Below are 21,232 nucleotides of genomic sequence, written 5' to 3' on the forward strand. Positions count from 1 at the left end.
AGTTCCTTAGATGTCCTAAGGGAGCCACCTGTGCTAAACCCGATTATAAACAACCAAGTCTTTCTTGTTCTTATACGTAAGCGATCCTCAAGTTTTCCAGCCGTAGCCTGCTTAGGCTATATGCCTATGAAATCAACACAGGTAGGCTGCGACCTTAGCTTACGGCCCAATACATTTTCAACTACATCTTTAGTCTTCTTAGCATAGAGGAATTGTAATGATCTTCCCTAATTCTTTTCTACAAATGACCCCATGCAATCTATCTGCTTATTTTACCAGATTTGCTCCTCGTAGACGCGAGAAAAATAGACTTGCTTGCTAATTTGACGCGCTATGATGCTGTTGACACTCGCGGCACGTCTGTTTTCTCTCACTCATATGCATTCTATTTCCAGCATGAGCACACTTTTTGTTAGAATTGAGCTTGAGGCTCGTGGCTGGCAGGGATGTGAACTGGTATGTGTGGAATGAGTCCGGTCACTGCATTAATCCAGCAGGGGGGGATCTGAAGGGGGGGGTAATGGGGAAGCAGTTTGCCCACAGTCCACAGTGTGAGATAGGCCCTATTCCCCCTGTCTCGTGGCCGGTTGGAACTTCCCCTGGAGGAGCCAGGCCAACCAACAATGATCTTCATTTTGCTCTGGTTTGGACTCTGGTATCTGCTGACTGACATACTACTGCTCACCACACAACACTTGGATGATGCCTTTATTTGTTTCAGAGTGCATCTGCTATAAGTTATCAGTGGTCAGAGTTCATTTTGAGACATTTCCTCTCTCTTTTTTCTTAAACAGATGAAAACTAGACTATCCTCAATTAAAGCTACAGACCACCAGTTTGTCTTCATTATCCACCACGGCCCAGTGGATGTGTTGTACCTCTATTTATATCAAACTGGTTTCTGAGGTCTTCCTCCTTCAAAGCCACTTTGTTAACAGCAAAAGCGACCACTGGAGCTGGGCTTTCTGAAGCGAGTGTTTCCACTCCATTGCCTCTCCTTAATGCCGGCATTAGCCTTCAATAGCAGAGGCTGGCCTAGGCCCAGCGTGCGACAGGCTCACAATGAGCTCACTGTCTGTGGGCTGATATCAGCTCCCTCTGCCCCCCTCTGCTCTTCTCTCCCTCGTCCTATCCTCCCTTGTCTCCCCTCCGTCGCAAACGCCACACGCAGAGCCACTGTGCCCAAGATGTCCTCCAATTTTTGACTTTGTCACAGGTTTGAAAGATGGTGACGTGTGTTTTGTTTTTGTTGTGTATGGTCTGTGGAGGAGCTCAAGTGGAGCCATCCATCCAAGCCTGGTGGTTAACTTGTTAATTAGGCTGTAAATTATTAAGTAATTGTTCTATTATTTTGAGCATTAATAACAAAACTTTGGTACTGCCTTTTTCCCTCCCATGAGACAGTCCATTACTAAAGAATTGGCCAAACACCATACAACTGAATAGGTTTTTAAATCATTTTTATTCTCTCTTCAAATATTTTAACAACCAATCCTATCCTATTCCGTGGAGAAGCCTCTTGAAGCCATCCAAAATAATCAAGTCATGTGAAGCTGGAAAGAACACTACCAATCATGTGAATCCCACACAACGGTTCTCATGACTAGGCTATAAAACAATGTTACAGAAATAACAGCTCTGCTTGGTTCCCCATCTGCCCACAATGGCTTCTACCCCTCAAGTAGTCATCAGAGTTTTAAGATCTTGGAGAGGTTGTTGAGGTCGATACATTGGCATGAATGAATGGAATTCGAGAACGTCCTCTTGACTCGATTATATTCTTCCCGCGTCTGCAGCTGGCCAGATAAAGGGAGAGATGTTTCCACAGCAGCCTTGCTGTCTGGGCTGTGGTTGCGTCTGAAAGAGATAGGGGTTTTGAATGTAAAGGGAGACACAGGAAGGATGAGATAATGGTGTGTGTGCGTGCTTCTCAGTACGGCCATGCGTAGAGCAGCGGATGATGACATCATACCATGAAATGCCTGTAAATCCTTGTGCATCAGTGAGAATGTGTCAAGCCAGGAAGAACCTCCTCAAATCAAGGAAGCTGCACTGTCCCTGATGAGCCATCCAGCTGTGCCTGAGTCCCCCCCACCCTGTTTTCCTCAGGCATCCCTTCCTACAGAACAATCCATCTAGCTCTGGCCTCTCTCCTCTCTCCAGTTCACTCTTTCAAACGAGCTCTCTCCCTCCATCAGAAGACCGGGCCAGGACTGCCTCTCTGTGACAATACTGAGCCAAATTAGAATACTTACGGCTACTGTAGCGAAGGACATTAGCATTTTGTAAGAGTTTGTGCGCTCAGCGTCTCATGGTTGAATGATCGCCATCCTTCCACCACAAGTGTTATTTTATTGATGTATATCGTGTTAGCTGTGCTGGGCAGGAATCGCAAATGAGCTCATCCAGGACAGAAATTGAATCCGAACTTTCCTCCTGAAGGCCAGGTCAAGACAAAGCCTCACCTTCAGGGAAATTGAGCAACTATTCAGGTATCATCCCATCCTCTGATGCCTTTTAAAGGGTATTAGTCTATTGCACAGGCATGTGTCATTACCGTATCCAGGGGTGTGAAAGACCTTAATATCCAAGAGAGAGAGCGAGAGAGACTGACTTCCAGTGACTCAGGAAGAGGTCATGGGAAATGTCAGTGGCCAGCCACCATCTGTAGCGGAGACGGTGAAAGGCTGTTGGCCTCAGCTCAGAAAGAAGAGGGGGAAAACCCATTTGGAGAAGGGAGAAGAAAATGAAACATGTCCCGCTTCTGAGTCTGGTTTAATATCAAACGGTTTCCAATGTAGTTCTTCAGATGTGGTCAAAAACATGATTATTACGTCAAATAATTAATATTTGCGACACAAAGCAAACATTAATATGATCGGCTGCCCACAACAAATGGCAACATCATGCTAACAAATTCCTGTTTTGCTACATTGGTTGTAGCACTACTTTTATTACACATCAAGACTTTTCTCCACAACCCTTTTAATCCGCTAAGTGAGGATGAATAGAGAGGAGATTTACAGTACCTACTTGAATGCCCAGCAGCAACCCAAACTCACAGCGTCAGACAAAGATGGAAACCAGTAGCACCTCTCTCTCTGTTCCTACGAGATGGTGAAGACCCGCTTGATTTGAACACGACACGTTACATTCGTCACTTGTTACATCACAGCGACAATTCCACATTTCACATGAATTCATCGGAATGCTTTGTAGTGCACCCATCTCGCCGTCTCGTAGCTCGGGGTGAAATTCCTGAGATAATTAGGAAATCTAATCAAATCTATGTTTATTGGTCCCGTACAGTTTATGTTAATTCAGGTGCAGCTAAATACTTTGGTTACTAGCTCAAATCAAATTTTATTGGTGACATACCCATGGTTAGCAGATGTTAATGCGAGTGTAGCGAAATGCCTGTGCTTCTAGCTCCGACAGTGCAGCAATATTTAACAAGTTATCTAACAATTCCCCACCAACTACCTAATACACACAAATCTAAAGGGATGGAATAAGAATATGTACATATAAATATATGGATGAGCGATGGCCGAGCGGCATAGGCAAGGTGCAATAGATGGTATATAAGGTACAGTATATACATATGAGATGAGTAATGTAAGATATGTAAACATTATTAAAGTGGCATTATTAAACTGACTAGTGATCCATTTATTAAAGTGGTCAATGATTTGAGTCTCTATGTAGGCAGCAGCTTCTCTGAGTTATTGATGGCTGTTTAGCAGTCTTATGGCCTTGAGATAGCTGTTTTTCAGTCTCTCGGTCCCAACTGTGATGCACCTGTACTGACCTCGCCTTCTGGATGATAGCGGGGTGAACAGGCAGTGGCTCGGGTGGTTGTTGTCCTTGATGATCTTTTGGGCCTTCCTGTGACATCGGGTGCTGTAGGTGTCCTGGAGGACAGGTAGTTTCCCCCGGCGATGCGTTGTGCAGACCGCACCACCCTCTGGAGAGCCTTGCAGTTTGCTTGCGGTGCAGTTGCCATACATTACATTTACATTTACATTTTAGTCATTTGGCAGACGCTCTTATCCAGAGCGACTTACACTATTGAATACATACATTTAATTTCATGCATTTTTATAAAAAATAACAACAAAAATTGTACTGGCCCCCCGTGGGAATCGAACCCACAACCCTGGCATTGCACACACCATGCTGGCGTTGCAAACACCATGCTCTACCAACTGAGCCACCAGGCGGTGATACAGCTTGACAGGATGCTCTCGATTGTGCATCTGTAAAAGTTTGTCAGGGTTTTAGGTGAGAAGCCAAATTTCTTCAGCCTCCTGAGGCTGTTGCGCCTTCTTCACCACACTGTCTGTGTGGGTGGACCATTTCAGTTTGTCTGATGTGTACGCCGAGGAACTTAAAACTTTCCACCTTCTCCACTACTGTCACTTCGATGTGGATAGAGGGGGTGCTCCCTCTGCTGTTTTCTGAAGTCCACGATCATCTCCTTTGTTTTGTTGACGTTGGAGTAGCTCCTAACAATGCAATAAGCAAATATACAAATAATCAACAAAACATTGCACTATGTATATGAATAATCATCAAATCAAACATTTGGAAATGAAATAATTTGGGTCATTGTCGTCCATAAAAAGCTGATATGTTTTAGCCTAGAGAGGTGTTACTCCTTTGGTGAATGCAGGAAAATACACAGCCCCTATGAAGTAAAGATGCAACCCTGTCTTGAATAATTGACTACGGTACCTCACAAGAGCCTATCTAATAATGCATCACAATCCTTTCCCTCCACCTTTCCACTGCCCATCATGACTCTCCCAGATTGGATGGAAACTCGTTAAACCTATTAAGGCGTGTATTCCCAGAAACTATCGGGTTATTGATGTCTTCAGGGGTAAAGCCCATCTAACATAGAAGTGTTCCTCCTTGGTAGAGATACAGATTGGACAGAAGGCTGTCTTCAGGGCTACGATGGAGTTCTGCTCCTGATGAGTCATTGCCGATGTGAGCAGCTCTCTCTCTCTTATGCTACATTGGTCATGGTGTATTATAGTCCAATCTGAGAACTCAGCACATGGCACTTAGGCTATGAAACTTCATATGGGAAATCTGGTCAGTTATGTTCCTACCTTTCCCTTTATAAACTAGCTCACTGCTAGTAGATACGATGGGTACAGTCTCAAACTGTGCTTCTGGGCCTTTACTTTGGGTCAGCCCCATGCTCCTCTTACTGTGGCCATGCCTTGGGGCTCTGCCCCCATTCACCTCAGCCAATTACATGAGAAGGAGCTCAGTGATTGGCTTGTTGTCTGCAAACTGTCCCAACCTCGCTGTCACTTCAAATGGCTCCCTCCTGCTTCTTCCTGATTCTCTAGCCGTTAAACCAGAGCATCTCTCTCTCTCTTTGTCCTGCCTCTTACTGTGAGTCAGACCCATGCTCTGCCTCTTACTGTGAGTTGCTCCTTTTAAAATAGCTATAGAGGCCTCTGGCTCTGTTCTAGTTCAATTCAATTGATTCCTCTTTCAACCTCGCTGTCACTGCAGATGGCTCCCTCCTGCTGCTTCCTGATTCTCTAGCTGTTAAACTAGAGCATCTCTATCTCTCTCTTTCTCCTGCCTCTTACTGTGAGTCAGCCCCATGCTCTGCCTCTTACTGTGGGTCAGCCCCATGCTCTGCCTTTTACTGTGGGTCAGCCCCATGCTCTGCCTTTTACTGTGGGTCAGCCCCATGCTCTGCCTCTTACTGTGGGTCAGCCCCATGCTCTGCCCCTTACTGTGTGTCAGCCCCATGCTCTGCCTTTTACTGTGGGTCAGCCCCATGCACTGCCTCTTACTGTGGGTCAGCCCCATGCTCTGCCTTTTACTGTGGGTCAGCCCCATGCTCTGCCCCTTACTGTGGGTCAGCCCCATGCTCTGCCCCTTACTGTATGTCAGCCCCATGCTCTGCCTCTTACTGTGGGTCAACCCCATGCACTGCCTCTTACTGTGGGTCAACCCCATGCTCTGCCTCTTACTGTGGGTCAACCCCATGCTCTGCCTCTTACTGTGGGTAAACCCATGCTCTGCCTCTTACTGTGGGTCAGCCCCATGCTCTGCCTCTTACTGTGGGTCAGCCCCATGCTCTGCCTCTTACTGTGGGTCAGCCCATGCTCTGCCTCTGTGTGTCAGCCCCATGCTCTGTCTCTTACTGTGGGTCAGCCCCATGAACTGCCTCTTACTGTGGGTCAGCCCCATGCTCTGCCTCTTACTGTGAGTCAGCCCCATGCTCTGCCTCTTACTGTGAGTCAGCCCCATGCTCTGCCTCTGTGGGTCAGCCCCATTCTCTGCCTCTTACTGTGGACCAGCCCCTTGCTCTGCCTTGGTGGCAAGAGCCCAGCCCTCGTCAGACTCACGACCAGAACTGACCACAAAGGTCTATCTGGCGTCAGTGGCGAGCCACCGGAGCCCGGAGGAAGGGACTCACTGCAGAAGGGACGGGAGCTGATGGCCTTTGTCTTATCTGTGGTACTCCAGCTCTGCCAGGCATGTGACACAGCTGAGAGGCCTGAGGAGGCACTGATGCTGGCAGCCGAACCACAGTTAGTTCCCATGACCTCACACCTCACCACCCCCCTTACGCTCCTCTCTACTGTCACTCTCTGGTGCTAGCCTGGCCGGCAGCCACGACCTTGAGTTCATTTGGAGCCCACTGCTTCCGGGGACTGATCGGATGCCTCCCATTGTGTCAGTTTGGTCTGGTGGCAGACAGTTTGGTCTGGTGGCAACAGTTTGGTCTGGTGGCAGACAGTTTGGTCTGGTGGCAGACAGTTTGGTCTGGTGGCAGACAGTACTTTATGTGGTGTTATACGAGTGCGAGGAATGAAGTCTTAGAAACATGATCTGGTGGCAATTACTTGGACTACAAGCAATCATTCTTTACATACTAAATGTATTATAACTTTGTAACTCTGTAATATGATCATAATGATCAATACTTTGTATTTATGTACCTTTTTTCTAAATGTTTTTTTTTTCTTTTTTGATTGGCAGCCCACAGGTAAATATGAACTGATATGAACTGAATATTAAATTATATGAATTTGTATATTGTACCTGTACACCCCCCAATGAAAAACGTACAACAACAAAAAATATATGTGGTTACAAAAAAATCACAAATATTTTCATCCCAGTGCCTATTACCTGGAGTACAAGGCAACGTTGACAGATGTTAAGTAATGTACAGTAGCATCAACCACCAGTACTGTGTAGAGCTGTTCTGACTCTCCAGTAATTTACTGTAATCTGAAGAAGTTATGCAACCCAATGTCAAATATGGTTACAATTAATCAAATCCACTTGAGTTAAGAAAATTAAATCACTGGAAAACTGTTTGATCGAAACGCTACTTGTCTGTTAACCCATTGGTGCCCCCGTTCACCTCGGGCCAATTAGATGAGAAGGAGCTCAGTGATTGGCTTGTTGTCTGCAAACTGTCCCAACCTCGCTGTCACTTCAAATGGCTCCCTCCTTCTTCTTCCTGATTCTCTAGCCGTTAAACCAGAGCATCTTTCTCTCTCTCTCTCTCTCTCTCTCTCTCTCTCTCTCTCTCTCTCTCTCTCTCTCTCTCTCTCTCTCTCTCTCCTCTCTTTCCTCTCTTTCCTGCTGACTGTAAATCACATTGATGCTCTGCCTTCTCACTAGAGAGCTGTGTTTCTGTCATAACAATACAGAGAAAGATGACCTTTGGTTGCAGTATTACACCTACCGTGGTCTGACTGAGTTTGATGACTTCATATGTAAACTGTTTTCACATAGGCTACATGCACATGATGGACATAGCCTACATACAGTCTTAGAAAAAAAGGTGCTATTTAGACCTTAAAAGGAACCAACCCTTGTTGGTTCCATGTAGAACCCTTTCCACAGAAGGTTCTACATGGAATAAAAAAGAGTTCTACCTGGAATCAAAAAGGGTTCTCCTATGGAGACAGCCAAAGAACCCTTTTGGAACTCTTTTTTAAAGAGTATAGCTTTCAGCAGGTTTACGCTCAGCTTCCCTCAATTCCCCAGCCAAATGGCGACAAGGTACACTATCAGCCCTTATCTCTGTAATGCAGAGGTTTGGCACTACAAAGCTTTCCTTTGAAATACTCCTCGATTCCTCCTCCATTTTTGTGTGCCTGTGAAATGTCTGTATAGGCTTTTGAAATGTTTAGTGAAATTACATTTCGTTCCTGGTCCAGACAATGACCTTCAACCTGTTTGAAGGGAGTATCTCATTTGATGGCAAACTCACCAAGCTCAGTAAAGTTGTCTATGTTCTGTAAAATGACTTTGGTGTACATCTGTCAGCCAGTGATACATTTGGTACAATACCTCATTTCAGTTTGAAAGAGGGATTTTGGGTAATGGGCCATTGCCAATGAGTATGCTAAATGCTGACACTGTGTATAATTTCTCTCCCCATTTCTCTCTCCCCATTTCTCTCTCTCTCTCTCTCTCTCTCTCTCTCCCTCTCTCTCTCTCCCACTACCCCCCCTCTCTTCCTCTTTCTCTCTCTCCCTCACAGACCGAGAGGACCAATCAATTCTTTGCACGTGAGTAACCTCTGAGCCATGTCTGCTCAGCCCTTTTCTTCTCTCATTCTGTGTTCTGTGTTGCATGGGTTGCTGGATTTACAGGAAAGTCTCTTCTCAGTTTGATTCCTTGCATCCAGCCTGCATAGTATCATACCACACATCACTGGTTTGGACCAGATGTTTTAGAAAGGCCATGCAGCACCAGCTTAATTGCATAACATTCACAATTCAATTATCTTTGTTATACGCGTCTCTTCATCACTTAGTAGTCCCGAAAATGAAACGGGACATTACCTGCCGCATTGCATTCCTGCAGAAGCTCTATTCAACTAAGAATGAAGTGTAGCCTATTGAAGCCGACATGAATGTACTTAGCACTGATTATAGGTGGAAAGAGGAATCAATTGAATTGAACTAGAACAGAGCCAGAGGCCTCTAGCTATTTTAAAAGGAGCAACTCAGTAACACAGAACAGTGAGACAGACACTTACGGGAAAGAGACTTAAGCTTTGGGCAGGGAAGCTGGGAAATGTTTGGTATTTCTGGTACACACACACACACACACACACACACACACACACACACACACACACACACACACACACACACACACACACACACACACACACAACCCCTACCCGTTGGCTGTATTCCAGTCTAGCGCCCAATATCTACAGATGACAGGAATGATGCCAAGAAAAATGTCAGCGTGGCATCTCATCGTAAGCCTCTGTGACAGGCCTACACCGATGATGTGTGAAAGAGTATACAGGGTAAAGTTTCTCCAAGTGTGTGTGTGTGTGTGTGTGTGTGTGTGTGTGTGTGTGTGTGTGTGTGTGTGTGTGTGTGTGCGCGTGTGTGTGTTCTCTCCCTGCACTGGTCTGAACCCGATCCACCACCACCCAAAATTTCCCTGGAACCCCCAGGGCTACAAGCCACCAGTCAACAAATATTTTCCTAGCCTCTCACCATACATGACTAAGTCTGGGGGAGCATGGAAGAATTTGGATGGATGTCGGAAGTGTTGCTTGAACACATCTGCTATGATGCATTTATATGCCAACTGTGACCGTGACACACACACACACACACACACACACACACACACACACACACACACACACACACACACACCACACTGCAGGAGACGGTGGTCATAGCAATGTAAACGCTGCACAGAGATGCCATGTGATTATAAGTCAGTCCCTGAGAATATGAGTGGTCTCCTCTGCAGCAAGGCGAACCAACCTGAGGAATCTAACACGTCCAGTTTAATGCCAACCTCAGGGACATTTGACGCAATCACTCACGCACGGGCCCTGTCCAAAATAGCACCCTAATGCCTAAATAGTGCACTACTTTTGGCCAGAGCCCGTCATTTCAGACGCAGCCAGAAATGCCCTCTGCTCCCGGTGGTTATTGAGCTCAACACTAACACACAACTCATCAGCCGTACAGCATATTCATAGTACTAGACTAGACTACCATAGGACTTCACCACATGACCAGGTAAGCGGAATCTGAAAGGAAAAACAACACATGACTTTATTATAGTAACTGGTTTTACACTCAGTGAGTATTCAGGGGCCTTGTCATTTATTTGAAGATCATCATGTCGTTAGTTTTATTTTGCAGATCATTTTGCTCAAATAGATATAACCTAGCGTTGAGCTTGAGATCGGGGAGAAAGTTCAATGTTAACCACCAGCGATTACGTAGAATGAGTACCTATTGTAAAAGCCTGGTATGCATTGTGTGTTGATGTTACTGTACAGTAAGTGGCTCTTGGGGATAGGATTCTGTCTACATGGCTTGAAGAGCTTGCAAAAACATACTTCCTTGCTCTAAAGCTGTCATCGCTGTGGATCCGTGAGTCCCACCCTCAACCACAGCCGCTGAACTAAACTAGCTCAAAGAAAATAAACAGCACATCTAGATACACAAAAGCTCTGCTACACCGCCTCATCCGATAAACCTCTCAACTGTGTTTTATTTTCACTTACTTTGTTGTTTAGCGGAGTTGCAGGGAGCAGAGCTTGGCTAGCTCTCTCACCCCCAGCTCAAGACTGTTTATAGAGTTTCCCAAGTGCCATAATCTCCTCACAAAAACATCTGCCAGTCAGAAAGACACACACACACACACACACACACACACACACACACACACACACACACACACACACACACACACACACACACACACACACACACACACACACACACACACACACACACACACACACGTCATTCTTCTCCATCTACTAACCCAGGAATCTGTCTTGTATGTTTTCTGTCTTCTCAGAGGTGAATCTGGTGCTGGCAAGACAGAAAACACTAAAAAGATCATCCAGTACCTTGCACATGTGGCTTCCTCCCATAAAGGAAAAAAAGACCACAGCATTCCTGTAAGTGTAAGTTTCTGTCTTTTCTTTCTCTATATTCCCCCTGCCATGTTTATCTCCCTACCACACCTCTAGATCTACCCCTAAACCCTGTTCTGAAGGCCACAGTTACAGTATGTCTTTCTTTTGAGGGGTAACTGATGAAAGAGGAGAGTTAACATCTTGTACGGCCCACAATGTCCCCCTAATACCAGGCCAGTCTGATCCACAATGTCCCCTAATACCAGGCCAGTCTGATCCACAATGTCCCCTAATACCAGGCCAGTCTGATCCACAATGTCCCCTAATACCAGGCCAGTCTGATCCACAACGTCTCCTAATACCAGGCCAGTCTGATCCACAATGTCCCCTAATACCAGGCCAGTCTGATCCACAACGTCCCCTAATACCAGGCCAGTCTGATCCACAACGTCTCCTAATACCAGGCCAGCCTGATCCACAATGTCCGCCTAATACCAGGCCAGCCTGATCCACAATGTCCGCCTAATACCAGGCCAGTTTGATCCACAATGTCCGCCTAATACCAGGCCAGCCTGATCCACAATGTCCGCCTAATACCAGGCCAGTTTGATCCACAATGTCCCCCTAATACCAGGCCAGTCTGATTCACAACGTCCCCTAATACCAGGCCAGCCTGATCCACAATGTCCCCCTAATACCAGGCCAGCCTGATCCACAATGTCCCCCTAATACCAGGCCAGTCTGATCCACAATGTCCCCCTAATACCAGGCCAGTCTGATCCACAATGTCCCCCTATTACCAGGCCAGTCTGATCCACAATGTCCCCCTAATACCAGGCCAGTTTGATCCACAATGTCCGCCTAATACCAGGCCAGTTTGATCCACAATGTCCCCCTAATACCAGGCCAGTCTGATCCACTGGTATTTACAGTACAGTGGATTAACTCCAACCCCAGTTAATCCATATCAGATAGATCCGTATGATAATGGAGGCATAATGATTAGAGGACAACAGTGTCTGACAGTGGACATGGGCTGTGTGATGAGGTCACCAAAGGGTCAGATCCTTCTGTAGTTATATGATACTGGTACATTACCACAGCAGTCAGAAATAGGCTCATTAAGCAATAAGGCACGAGTGGGTGGGGTATATGGCCAATATATCACAGCTAAGGGCTGTTCTTATGCGCGACACAACGCGGAGCTATTATAAACTGGTTACCAAGGTAATTAGAACAGTAAAAATAAATGTTTTGTCAGTCCTTTCCGCCAATCAGCATTCAGGGCTCGAACCACCCAGTTTATAAAAATGAACCCATTGATAAAATGTGCCAATATATAAATGTTTTTTTTTTTGCATAACATGCCTGTAAATGTGTTAAGAATTCATATACACCAGCTCCTGTCCCATGATGATGTGTGTTGCCAAAAAAAAGCATCCTACAGTAGCACCTATAGTGGGCTCTGTAGATTGTGCAGGCGTGCACAACCCTCTAACATATTTGCGTTTGTTTATTTGCAACAAACAGCCAGAGTCGCCTAAACCAGTAAAACTACAGGCAAGTCTTTACACTTTTTTCTAAAAACCTTATTCATGTGCATGTTGCATCACCAACTTTCTACTCTCAAACGGACCTACTGTTATGTAAACCTAGTGGCAATTTAATATATTTCTTTGTGGCTACAGCCTGTTTTGTGAAATGGTGCCATTGGTTATTTTCTTGCACACTGTGAAGCATGTATGTGTAATGTTGACATCTGCGTAAAAATTAGACAAACAAAGTTTGGGTATTGACCCAGATTCTCTTTCTATCAGGCGGAAAATAATCATGTCGTAAGTTAACTTTAAATCTGGCATGAATATTGATGTGAATGCAGCTTTTCCATGTATACCTGTGGGTCAATGCACTGTACTGTCCTGTAAAATGTGCTTGCAAATGTTGTTATTCCACACTAGATGAAACAGAATCATATACATGCCTTTGTTGTGTTTGGTCGCCACCAGTCAAAGTTTGGCAGACATGCCGTACTATGTGAGCTATTTTTGTACAATGCAGAGTAGAAGTTGAGCAGTAAGACGTTGAAATAGAGATGAGTTTGAAGATAGAACTGAGAAAAACACACACACACACACACACACATGTTCTTCTATCCTCGTGGGGACCTAAAATGTATTTCATTCAAAATCCTATTTTCCCTAACCCCTAAACCTAACCTTAACGTCTAACCCTAAACCTAACCCCTAACCCTAATTGTAACCCTAACCCTAATTGTAACCCTAAACCTAACCCCTAACCCTAATTGTAACCCTAACCCCTAACCCTAATTGTAACCCTAAACCTAACCCCTAACCCTAATTGTAACCCTAACCCCTAACCCTAATTGTAACCCTAACCCCTAACCCTAATTGTAACCCTAAACCTAACCCCTAACCCTAATTGTAACCCTAACCCCTAACCCTAATTGTAACCCTAAACCTAACCCCTAACCCTAATTGTAACCCTAACCCCTAACCCTAATTGTAACCCTAACCCCTAACCCTAATTGTAACCCTAAACCTAACCCCTAACCCTAATTGTAACCCTAACCCCTAACCCTAATTGTAACCCTAACCCCTAACCCTAATTGTAACCCTAAACCTAACCCCTAACCCTAATTGTAACCCTAACCCCTAACCCTAATTGTAACCCTAAACCTAACCCCTAACCCTAATTGTAACCCTAACCCTAACCCCTAAGCTTAAAGTAGCCTTTGTCCTCATGGAGACGTGGGAAATGTCTCCACAAGGGAGAATGTTCCTTGTTTTACTATCCTTGTGAGGGACATTTGGGCATTTCAGTTCCCCATGAGGATTAGAAGAACAAGACCAAACACACACACGGGGTCAGTTAAAGGACATTACTGAAAAGCAGACTGTCTGGCTGTGGTTGTCATTGCAGTAGTTAGTTCAGTAGCTTAATATTACTCTCAAGGCATTTGCTTTTCAACCAGCTGCTCTAGGTCTTGTTGATACTGTTAAGGTCATGGAAACGGCACATGAGGGCAGATGAGCAGTGTTCTGAATAAAGATGTGATGCTCACTATGGCACACTGCCCCCAAGGCTAATATGAGAAACATATGGAATTGCACCTGTCAGTGAGATAGCTTCTTGGAATAGATAGCTTTCAGAATAACATATCCATTCCCCTGCTTCCTGTTTTAATGTACTACTGTAGATTTCACTTAAACCGTTTGCCTTTATGTATTATTTAGTCTAGTCCAAATTGTCTTTGAGTACTACCTGTAATTGTCTTCCTTGGTGTGTATGTACTGTATGTATATCCTGTATGTGTGTTTAGTATCCATAACCATTAACACTTCCTGTTTATTTCCATGGTAACATTTGACAATCTACCCATTGACTACAGAGTGGAGCCCTGTTCTATGTGAGTAGCATGTAGTCCGTCCCTCACCTCTCTCACCCACCGTACTCCACTCACTAGACAAGCTCAAAACACAATGGGGAGAATATCCTGTAAAGGGGCTGCTATGGTCGCTATGTACTATTCTGTATATCTGCCCCTTTTATGGGTGTCAATGGGGGCCCAATAGCAGCTTCTGTTTCTATCACCTTCTATCACCTTTAAACGAGTTTAGTTTTAATCCACTCCATGATCTGTATGGTGTCCCTGTTCTTACCTATAGATGGCACTGCTTCTTTCAAATATCTCAGAATCGGGAAAATAAACATTACTTCCTAGTTTAATACATACTAATAAACACGTTTCCCACTTCCTAACTGACATATCCTATTTGAAACAATAATACACCACCAATCATAAACAGTGCATTTGTAATATGTTCCACTGTTATACTGGCAGACATTGAGCAAGGCTCCTGTCAGGACCTCGTCACAAACTTCTCTCCCACGTCCAATTTGGCTCCCGGTGGGCCTGCTGGAGAGCTTTTCACTCACGAGGTGCTGGTGCTGCCAAATAGCCATAGCAGGCTTTACTAAATAGTCAGTTGGCTTCCAGCTAGCTGTAACTGGAGCAGGACTCTGGAGGAGAGCAGCTAGGGAGGGAGAGCCGAGGGGACCACTGCCCAGAGCTCAGCTGAATGGACTCCCCCAGGGAGAGAGGGCCATGACATGGTCCAAGACCTACAACAGCCTCCCCTCTGCTTAGTCTACTCAGACCCAGCCATAGAACGCCCAGCAGGGACGATAATGGGGATTTTCATCTTCGTACCTTAATGAATTCACCACGGGGTGTTGACTGTGGATTTTGCCGTTTGTGTCTCAGTGGCAGTGCTACTTAGATCACTAATGAATCCCCTTAGAACTGCTTCTTCCTGTCTTTGCAAGCCTTTCATCTGCTCCCGGCTTTGCCATGGGGGAGGAGTTTACACAGATAGAAGTTATTCTGACCTCCCCTGGAGGAGTGGGGGTTTGTTCCTGTTCCCCAAACCACAAACACAAGTTGTGGTTGCCTGCGTCATTCGCACTCACACAACAGTCACTGAAGTGGTATTCTGGTAGTGGACTTGGAGCAACTTTGGAAACGACTTGTAATGTCTGTCCAGTAGTGATTCTGCTTGTGGACTTGGATAGATTTGTAATGTCTGTCCAGCAGTGACTCTGCTTGTGGACTTGGAGAGATTTGTAACGTCTGTCCAGCAGTGACTCTGCTTGTGGACTTGGATAGATTTGTAATGTCTGTCCAGCAGTGACTCTGCTTGTGGACTTGGAGAGATTTGTAATGTCTGTCCAGCAGTAACTCTGCTTGTGGACTTGGATAGATTTGTAATGTCTGTCCAGCAGTGACTCTGCTTGTGGACTTGGAGAGATTTGTAACGTCTGTCCAGCAGTGACTCTGCTTGTGGACTTGGATAGATTTGTAATGTCTGTCCAGCAGTGACTCTGCTTGTGGACTTGGATAGATTTGTAACGTCTGTCCAGCAGTGACTCTGCTTGTGGACTTGGATAGATTTGTAATGTCTGTCCAGCAGTAACTCTGCTTGTGGACTTGGATAGATTTGTAATGTCTGTCCAGCAGTGACTCTGCTTGTGGACTTGGATAGATTTGTAACGTCTGTCCAGCAGTGACTCTGCTTGTGGACTTGGATAGATTTGTAATGTCTGTCCAGCAGTAACTCTGCTTGTGGACTTGGATAGATTTGTAATGTCTGTCCAGCAGTAACTCTGCTTGTGGACTTGGATAGATTTGTAACGTCTGTCCAGCAGTGACTCTGCTTGTGGACTTGGATAGATTTGTAACGTCTGTCCAGCAGTGACTCTGCTTGTGGACTTGGAGAGATTTGTAACGTCTGTCCAGCAGTGACTCTGCTTGTGGACTTGGATAGATTTGTAACGTCTGTCCAGCAGTGTCTCTGCTTGTGGACTTGGATAGATTTGTAACGTCTGTCCATTGACTCTAGTCTGTGGAGCAGATGTGACCCCACAACCCCACCTGGCCTCTTCCTTGAAGATTTAATGGGACAGTTTTTACTGTTCCTCTGGCTCTCCAGTCTCCACAATCTGGGCCAAAGCACTGCCAAAGGCCCTGACACTGATAACAAGTGAGGTTGAACACGCTACAAAGGATGTTTCCCAAGTTACAGAGGAAAGATTGAGAATAGAGAGGAGTTATTTCACAAAAGATTACATTCATTTCGTAGTCGTGTCAATGTTAACGGGATATTAAGTGGTACACGATAGCATTGTCCACAGTCACACTAACAACAACAACTATGTTATCAACAACTATATATCCCTGAGTTCTTCCAGGCCCCCACCAGTTGTTGTCACTGTAGTGATTAGCCTCTTAACGTGGCTATGATGGGTTCCAGACACTGTTCATCAGAATAAGTGTAACTCATTCCATCAACAGTCATTTTATGGTCTTCTTGCTCACATAAACCTGATTATGTGGTACAATACATGTCCCGGAGGTCTTCCAGGCCTGTCAGTTGTTGGCACGGCTAGTGATTAGCCTCCTTACATGACAATGATGGTTTCTGGGATCTGTCAGAACAAGAGTAACACACTCCGGAACACTGGAATGTGGTTCAGCTTGTAATGCTCCTAAAGTGGACCCCTGCTGGTGTTTTGTATTCACCCCTTTTGTTCCTACCCTCTCCCCAGTCTGGTCCCAGTCTGTAGACTGAGTTTGGCAGAGATTGGCAGCTTGTGGACATTAAACAGTCTCCATTATGTCCTCTGTTCTAGTTTGTTCTAAAGCGTGTGGTATTGTCAAGTTGTGTCATATAGCACTGCGTTATAGAGACAGCGTGTGACAATGACTATAGGGAATGGAAAGACCGCACTGACAGATCTGAAACCGTGCTATAATTTACCGTCTGTGCAATCTGCCACTGACAGGAACGGGCTTATTCAATTCATTCCTGCCTCATTTTCAGCAGCACGAAAGCTCAATGAAAACAGCTGCCGGGCTCTCTGGCCCAGCTCTGGCAGCCAAAGATTGCGTCTCACGTCTGAACGCAAGGCTGATTTCCTAATCCCTAACTCATCCCACAGACATCCCTGGAAAAACGCCACCGTCTTGAGCGATCAAAATGTGTCTGGTGAGCTTGACGTAATGGGAAAATCCCATTCCCACCTAGCCGCAGAAAAGAAAAGCTCACAGTACGGGCCATGTTTTTTGTTTTGGTGGGCCATCTTGGATCCCCGGTCATGACCAAGCCTAGAGGTTCTGGATGGGATCGTAATGGGCCACCTGTTTAAACATCTGCACAGGGTCATGTCGATTAGGGTACACTGTAGCAACGGAAGATGAAACCCAGTATTTCTTATTGGACAAGTTTGGATACCACCTTTACATTTTGGAGCGTTTCGTTCCATTTCATACTTATTGAACATTCTTTTCCGCCCTGGCAGTCAGCCAGATAGGGTCTACGATAGGTGTGAGAAGTGAACAGAGCACCGTTCCCTCCCTCCCTTAACGGGATCTCTAATGATGACGGATTCTTCCTTATAGGATTGAGTGTGTGTCTGGCCAATAGGACAGATTGTGTCTTTGGCCAATAGGATAGACTGTCTCTGGCTTGTGTCAGTGTGTTAAACAGGTCTGTTTCCCCAGTATCTGTCACTGTGATCAACGATTGAGTCCTTTTCCTCAGGATCTCTATCTCAATCACTAACTGGAGAGATATGGCCTTCCTCTCTGAGTCGCCTCATTAGCCCCAACTCATCCAGCACCCACCCATTCGCCTGGCTCACAGCAGCTAGCTCTCCACACGTCCTAAAACACCACGCTGGAACACAGCTGTGTACTGTGGAATATATGAGACATCTGTGGATAGATTTATTGGTTTGTCTGTTGCACAAATATACTGGTACTTTTTATGATCGTACTGTGTACTTCGACAGTGTAAACAGGGATTGATTTGATTAGGTTGTTTTGCAGGCTTGATGGTTAGATAATGGCTTCAATCATCAAGATGGCGCCGACAGACATGGCAGCTCTGCTTCTAGCTCCTAAGCAACTTTGCAATATTTCGTTTTTTTTTGTTATTTGACAAGCATTTCGTTACACCGCAATAACGTCTGCTAAATATGTGTATGCGACCAATAACATTTGATTTGATTTGATGCCTTTGATGTTGGTCTCACAATAGAAAGAGGAAATGCAAACCTTTAGTCCAAATGGGTTTGAACTTTCGCTTGTGGATGCGTTGAGCTTCAACTGAACCATATGCGGTGTGGAGAGAGTCATTGCAGTTCTGTTCTGTTTTACCACTGAGCAACAAGGTTCTGATCCATTCCATTCCAAACCCAGAGGTTCTACACTGAGAGACCAGACAACAGGAATCACGTGTCGTTAACGCACAGAACGGGCCCAATTTATTCAAAGAAATTAGATTCTATCCTCTCTCTCCCTATCATACCATCTTTTTAGTTTTAGTTGGACGTACTGTTGTAGGATATTGAGCAGAGAGACTGTAAAGTGGTTTCCTGAACATGCTCCATTGATCACATCTGTCTTTTACAGCGCTGCGATACCTGTCGTTTCACTCTCTTTTCTACTAGTTTTTATGGTCATAAACATTACTGGGGAAACAGTGTCTGTCCGCCTACATATGTTTCATGAGCAATAGTCTGTGTGACACTATGTGACTGTTAGATTGACATTGACGAACATTAGAAGGGTGATCTGTCATTTTCTGTATTGGAAAAATGTTTCTCCCGGCCAACATTTTTTTGTGCTTGTTATTTGTAAAACGTTTAGTTGGGGGAAGGGGGTGTATGTGCTTGGAACCAGTGCTTTGCTGTAATATCTCTCCTCTTTTTCAGGGTGAATTGGAACGTCAACTCTTACAGGCCAACCCCATCCTTGAGTCCTTCGGCAACGCCAAGACAGTGAAGAATGACAACTCGTCACGATTCGTAAGTAAAGAATGTATACGTATTTCCCCAAAATAATGCCATTCTCAAGGCAGTATCGAGCTTCATTTGAAGTCTTCCCTAAGTTTATAATGTATGTTCCTCTGTGGCTTGCCAAACAACTGGCACTTGAGACAGATTTAGCTGGCATGTGTGTTTGTTGGAGTTTTCCAAAACTTCCTGGAATCTTTTGATGATAAGGAAGAGAAATCAATGGAGTGGAATTTATTTGATTATCTTCCTATTATTACATAGGAACATTCCAGCAGGACAAGAAACGTTTCTGCTAATCATTAATGACTGCTTTGATTCTGGATCCAGTTTAGATTAGAGAGGGTTGTTCTGTTCAGCACAGTCAGATCACAGCCTCATGCACAGGGGTAGTCTAATCTGGACCCCAGGACAGTAGAGACCAAGATTCATGTAGTCTACTCTAGACCCCAGGACAGTAGAGACCAAGATTCATGTAGTCTACTCTAGACCCCAGGACAGTAGAGACCAAGATTCATGTAGTCTACTCTAGACCACAGGACAGTAGAGACCAAGAGGAACGTAGTCTAATCCAGACCCCAGGACAGTAGAGACCAAGAGGAATGTAGTCTACTCTAGACCCCAGGACAGTAGAGACCAAGAGGAATGTAGTCTACTCTAGACCTCAGGACAGTAGAGACCAACAGAAATGTAGTCTACTCTAGACCCCAGGACAGTAGAGACCAAGATGAATGTAGTCTACTCTAGACCCCAGGACAGTAGAGACCAATCGGAATGTAGTCTACTCCAGACCTCAGGACAGTAGAGACCAAAAGGAATGTAGTCTACTCCAGACCTCAGGACAGTAGAGACCAAGAGGAACGTAGTCTAATCCAGACCCCAGGACAGTAGAGACCAAAAGGAATGTAGTCTACTCTAGACCCCAGGACAGTAGAGACCAAGATTCATGTAGTCTAATCCAGACTCCAGGACAGTAGAGACCAAGAGGAACATAGTCTAATCCAGAGCCCAGGACAGTAGAGACCAAGATGAATGAAGCCTACTCCAGACCCCAGGACAGTAGAGACCAAAAGGAATGTAGTCTACTCTAGACCACAGGACAGTAGAGACCAAGAGGAACGTAGTCTAATCCAGACCCCAGGACAGTAGAGACCAAAAGGAATGTAGTCTACTCTAGACCCCAGGACAGTAGAGACCAAGATGAATGAAGTCGAATCCAGACCCCCAGGACAGTAGAGACCAAGATGCATGTAGTCTAATCCAGACCCCAGGACAGTAGAGATCAAGATTCATGTAGTCTAATCCAGGACCAAGATGAATGTAGTCTACTCTAGACCCCAGAACAGTAGATACCAAGATGAATGAAGTCGAATCCAGACCCCCAGGACAGTAGAGACCAAGATGCATGTAGTCTACTCTAGACCCCAGGACAGTAGAGACCAAGATGCATGTAGTCTAATCCAGACCCCCAGGACAGTAGAGACCAAGATGCATGTAGTCTAATCCAGACCCCAGGACAGTAGAGACCAAGATGAATGTAGTCTACTCTAGACCCCAGGACAGTAGAGACCAAAAGGAATGTAGTCTACTCCAGACCTCAGGACAGTAGAGACCAAGAGGAACGTAGTCTAATCCAGACCCCAGGACAGTAGAGACCAACAGGAATGTAGTCTACTCCAGACCCCAGGACAGTAGAGACCAAGATGAATGTAGTCTACTCTAGACCCCAGGACAGTAGAGACCAAGATGAATGTAGTCTACTCTAGACCTCAGGACAGTAGAGACCAACAGGAATGTAGTCTACTCTAGACCTCAGGACAGTAGAGACCAACAGGAATGTAGTCTACTCCAGACCCCAGGACAGTAGAGACCAAGATGAATGTAGTCTACTCTAGACCCCAGGACAGTAGAGACCAAGATGAATGTAGTCTACTCTAGACC

The 21,232-nt window shown here is 45.2% G+C and overlaps 1 protein-coding gene across 14 annotated transcripts in view; it reads left to right on the forward strand.

Moving 5' to 3' along the window:
• LOC106587011 (myosin-10) overlaps positions 1–21,232 on the forward strand; it is a 95,133-nt gene that overhangs the window by 28,888 nt on the left and 45,013 nt on the right. For 3 of the 14 annotated variants that reach the window (XR_001324341.2, XM_014174807.2, XM_014174832.2), the window contains exons 4-9: positions 8,543–8,570; positions 10,855–10,963; positions 12,446–12,475; positions 12,733–12,750; positions 14,325–14,342; positions 19,211–19,303. Coding sequence is in view for 13 of the 14 variants with exons in the window: in XM_014174807.2 (XP_014030282.1) it covers positions 8,543–8,570; positions 10,855–10,963; positions 12,446–12,475; positions 12,733–12,750; positions 14,325–14,342; positions 19,211–19,303 (296 nt within the window). In the remaining variant the exon portion in view is untranslated. The remainder of the gene's footprint in view (positions 1–8,542; positions 8,571–10,854; positions 10,964–12,445; positions 12,476–12,732; positions 12,751–14,324; positions 14,343–19,210; positions 19,304–21,232) is intronic. The other 11 variants (XM_014174860.2, XM_045706889.1, XM_014174896.2 and 8 more) reach the window with 8 other exon arrangements.

This window comes from Salmo salar, chromosome ssa02 (genome assembly GCF_905237065.1).
Source record: "Salmo salar chromosome ssa02, Ssal_v3.1, whole genome shotgun sequence".
NCBI lineage: Eukaryota > Metazoa > Chordata > Actinopteri > Salmoniformes > Salmonidae > Salmo > Salmo salar.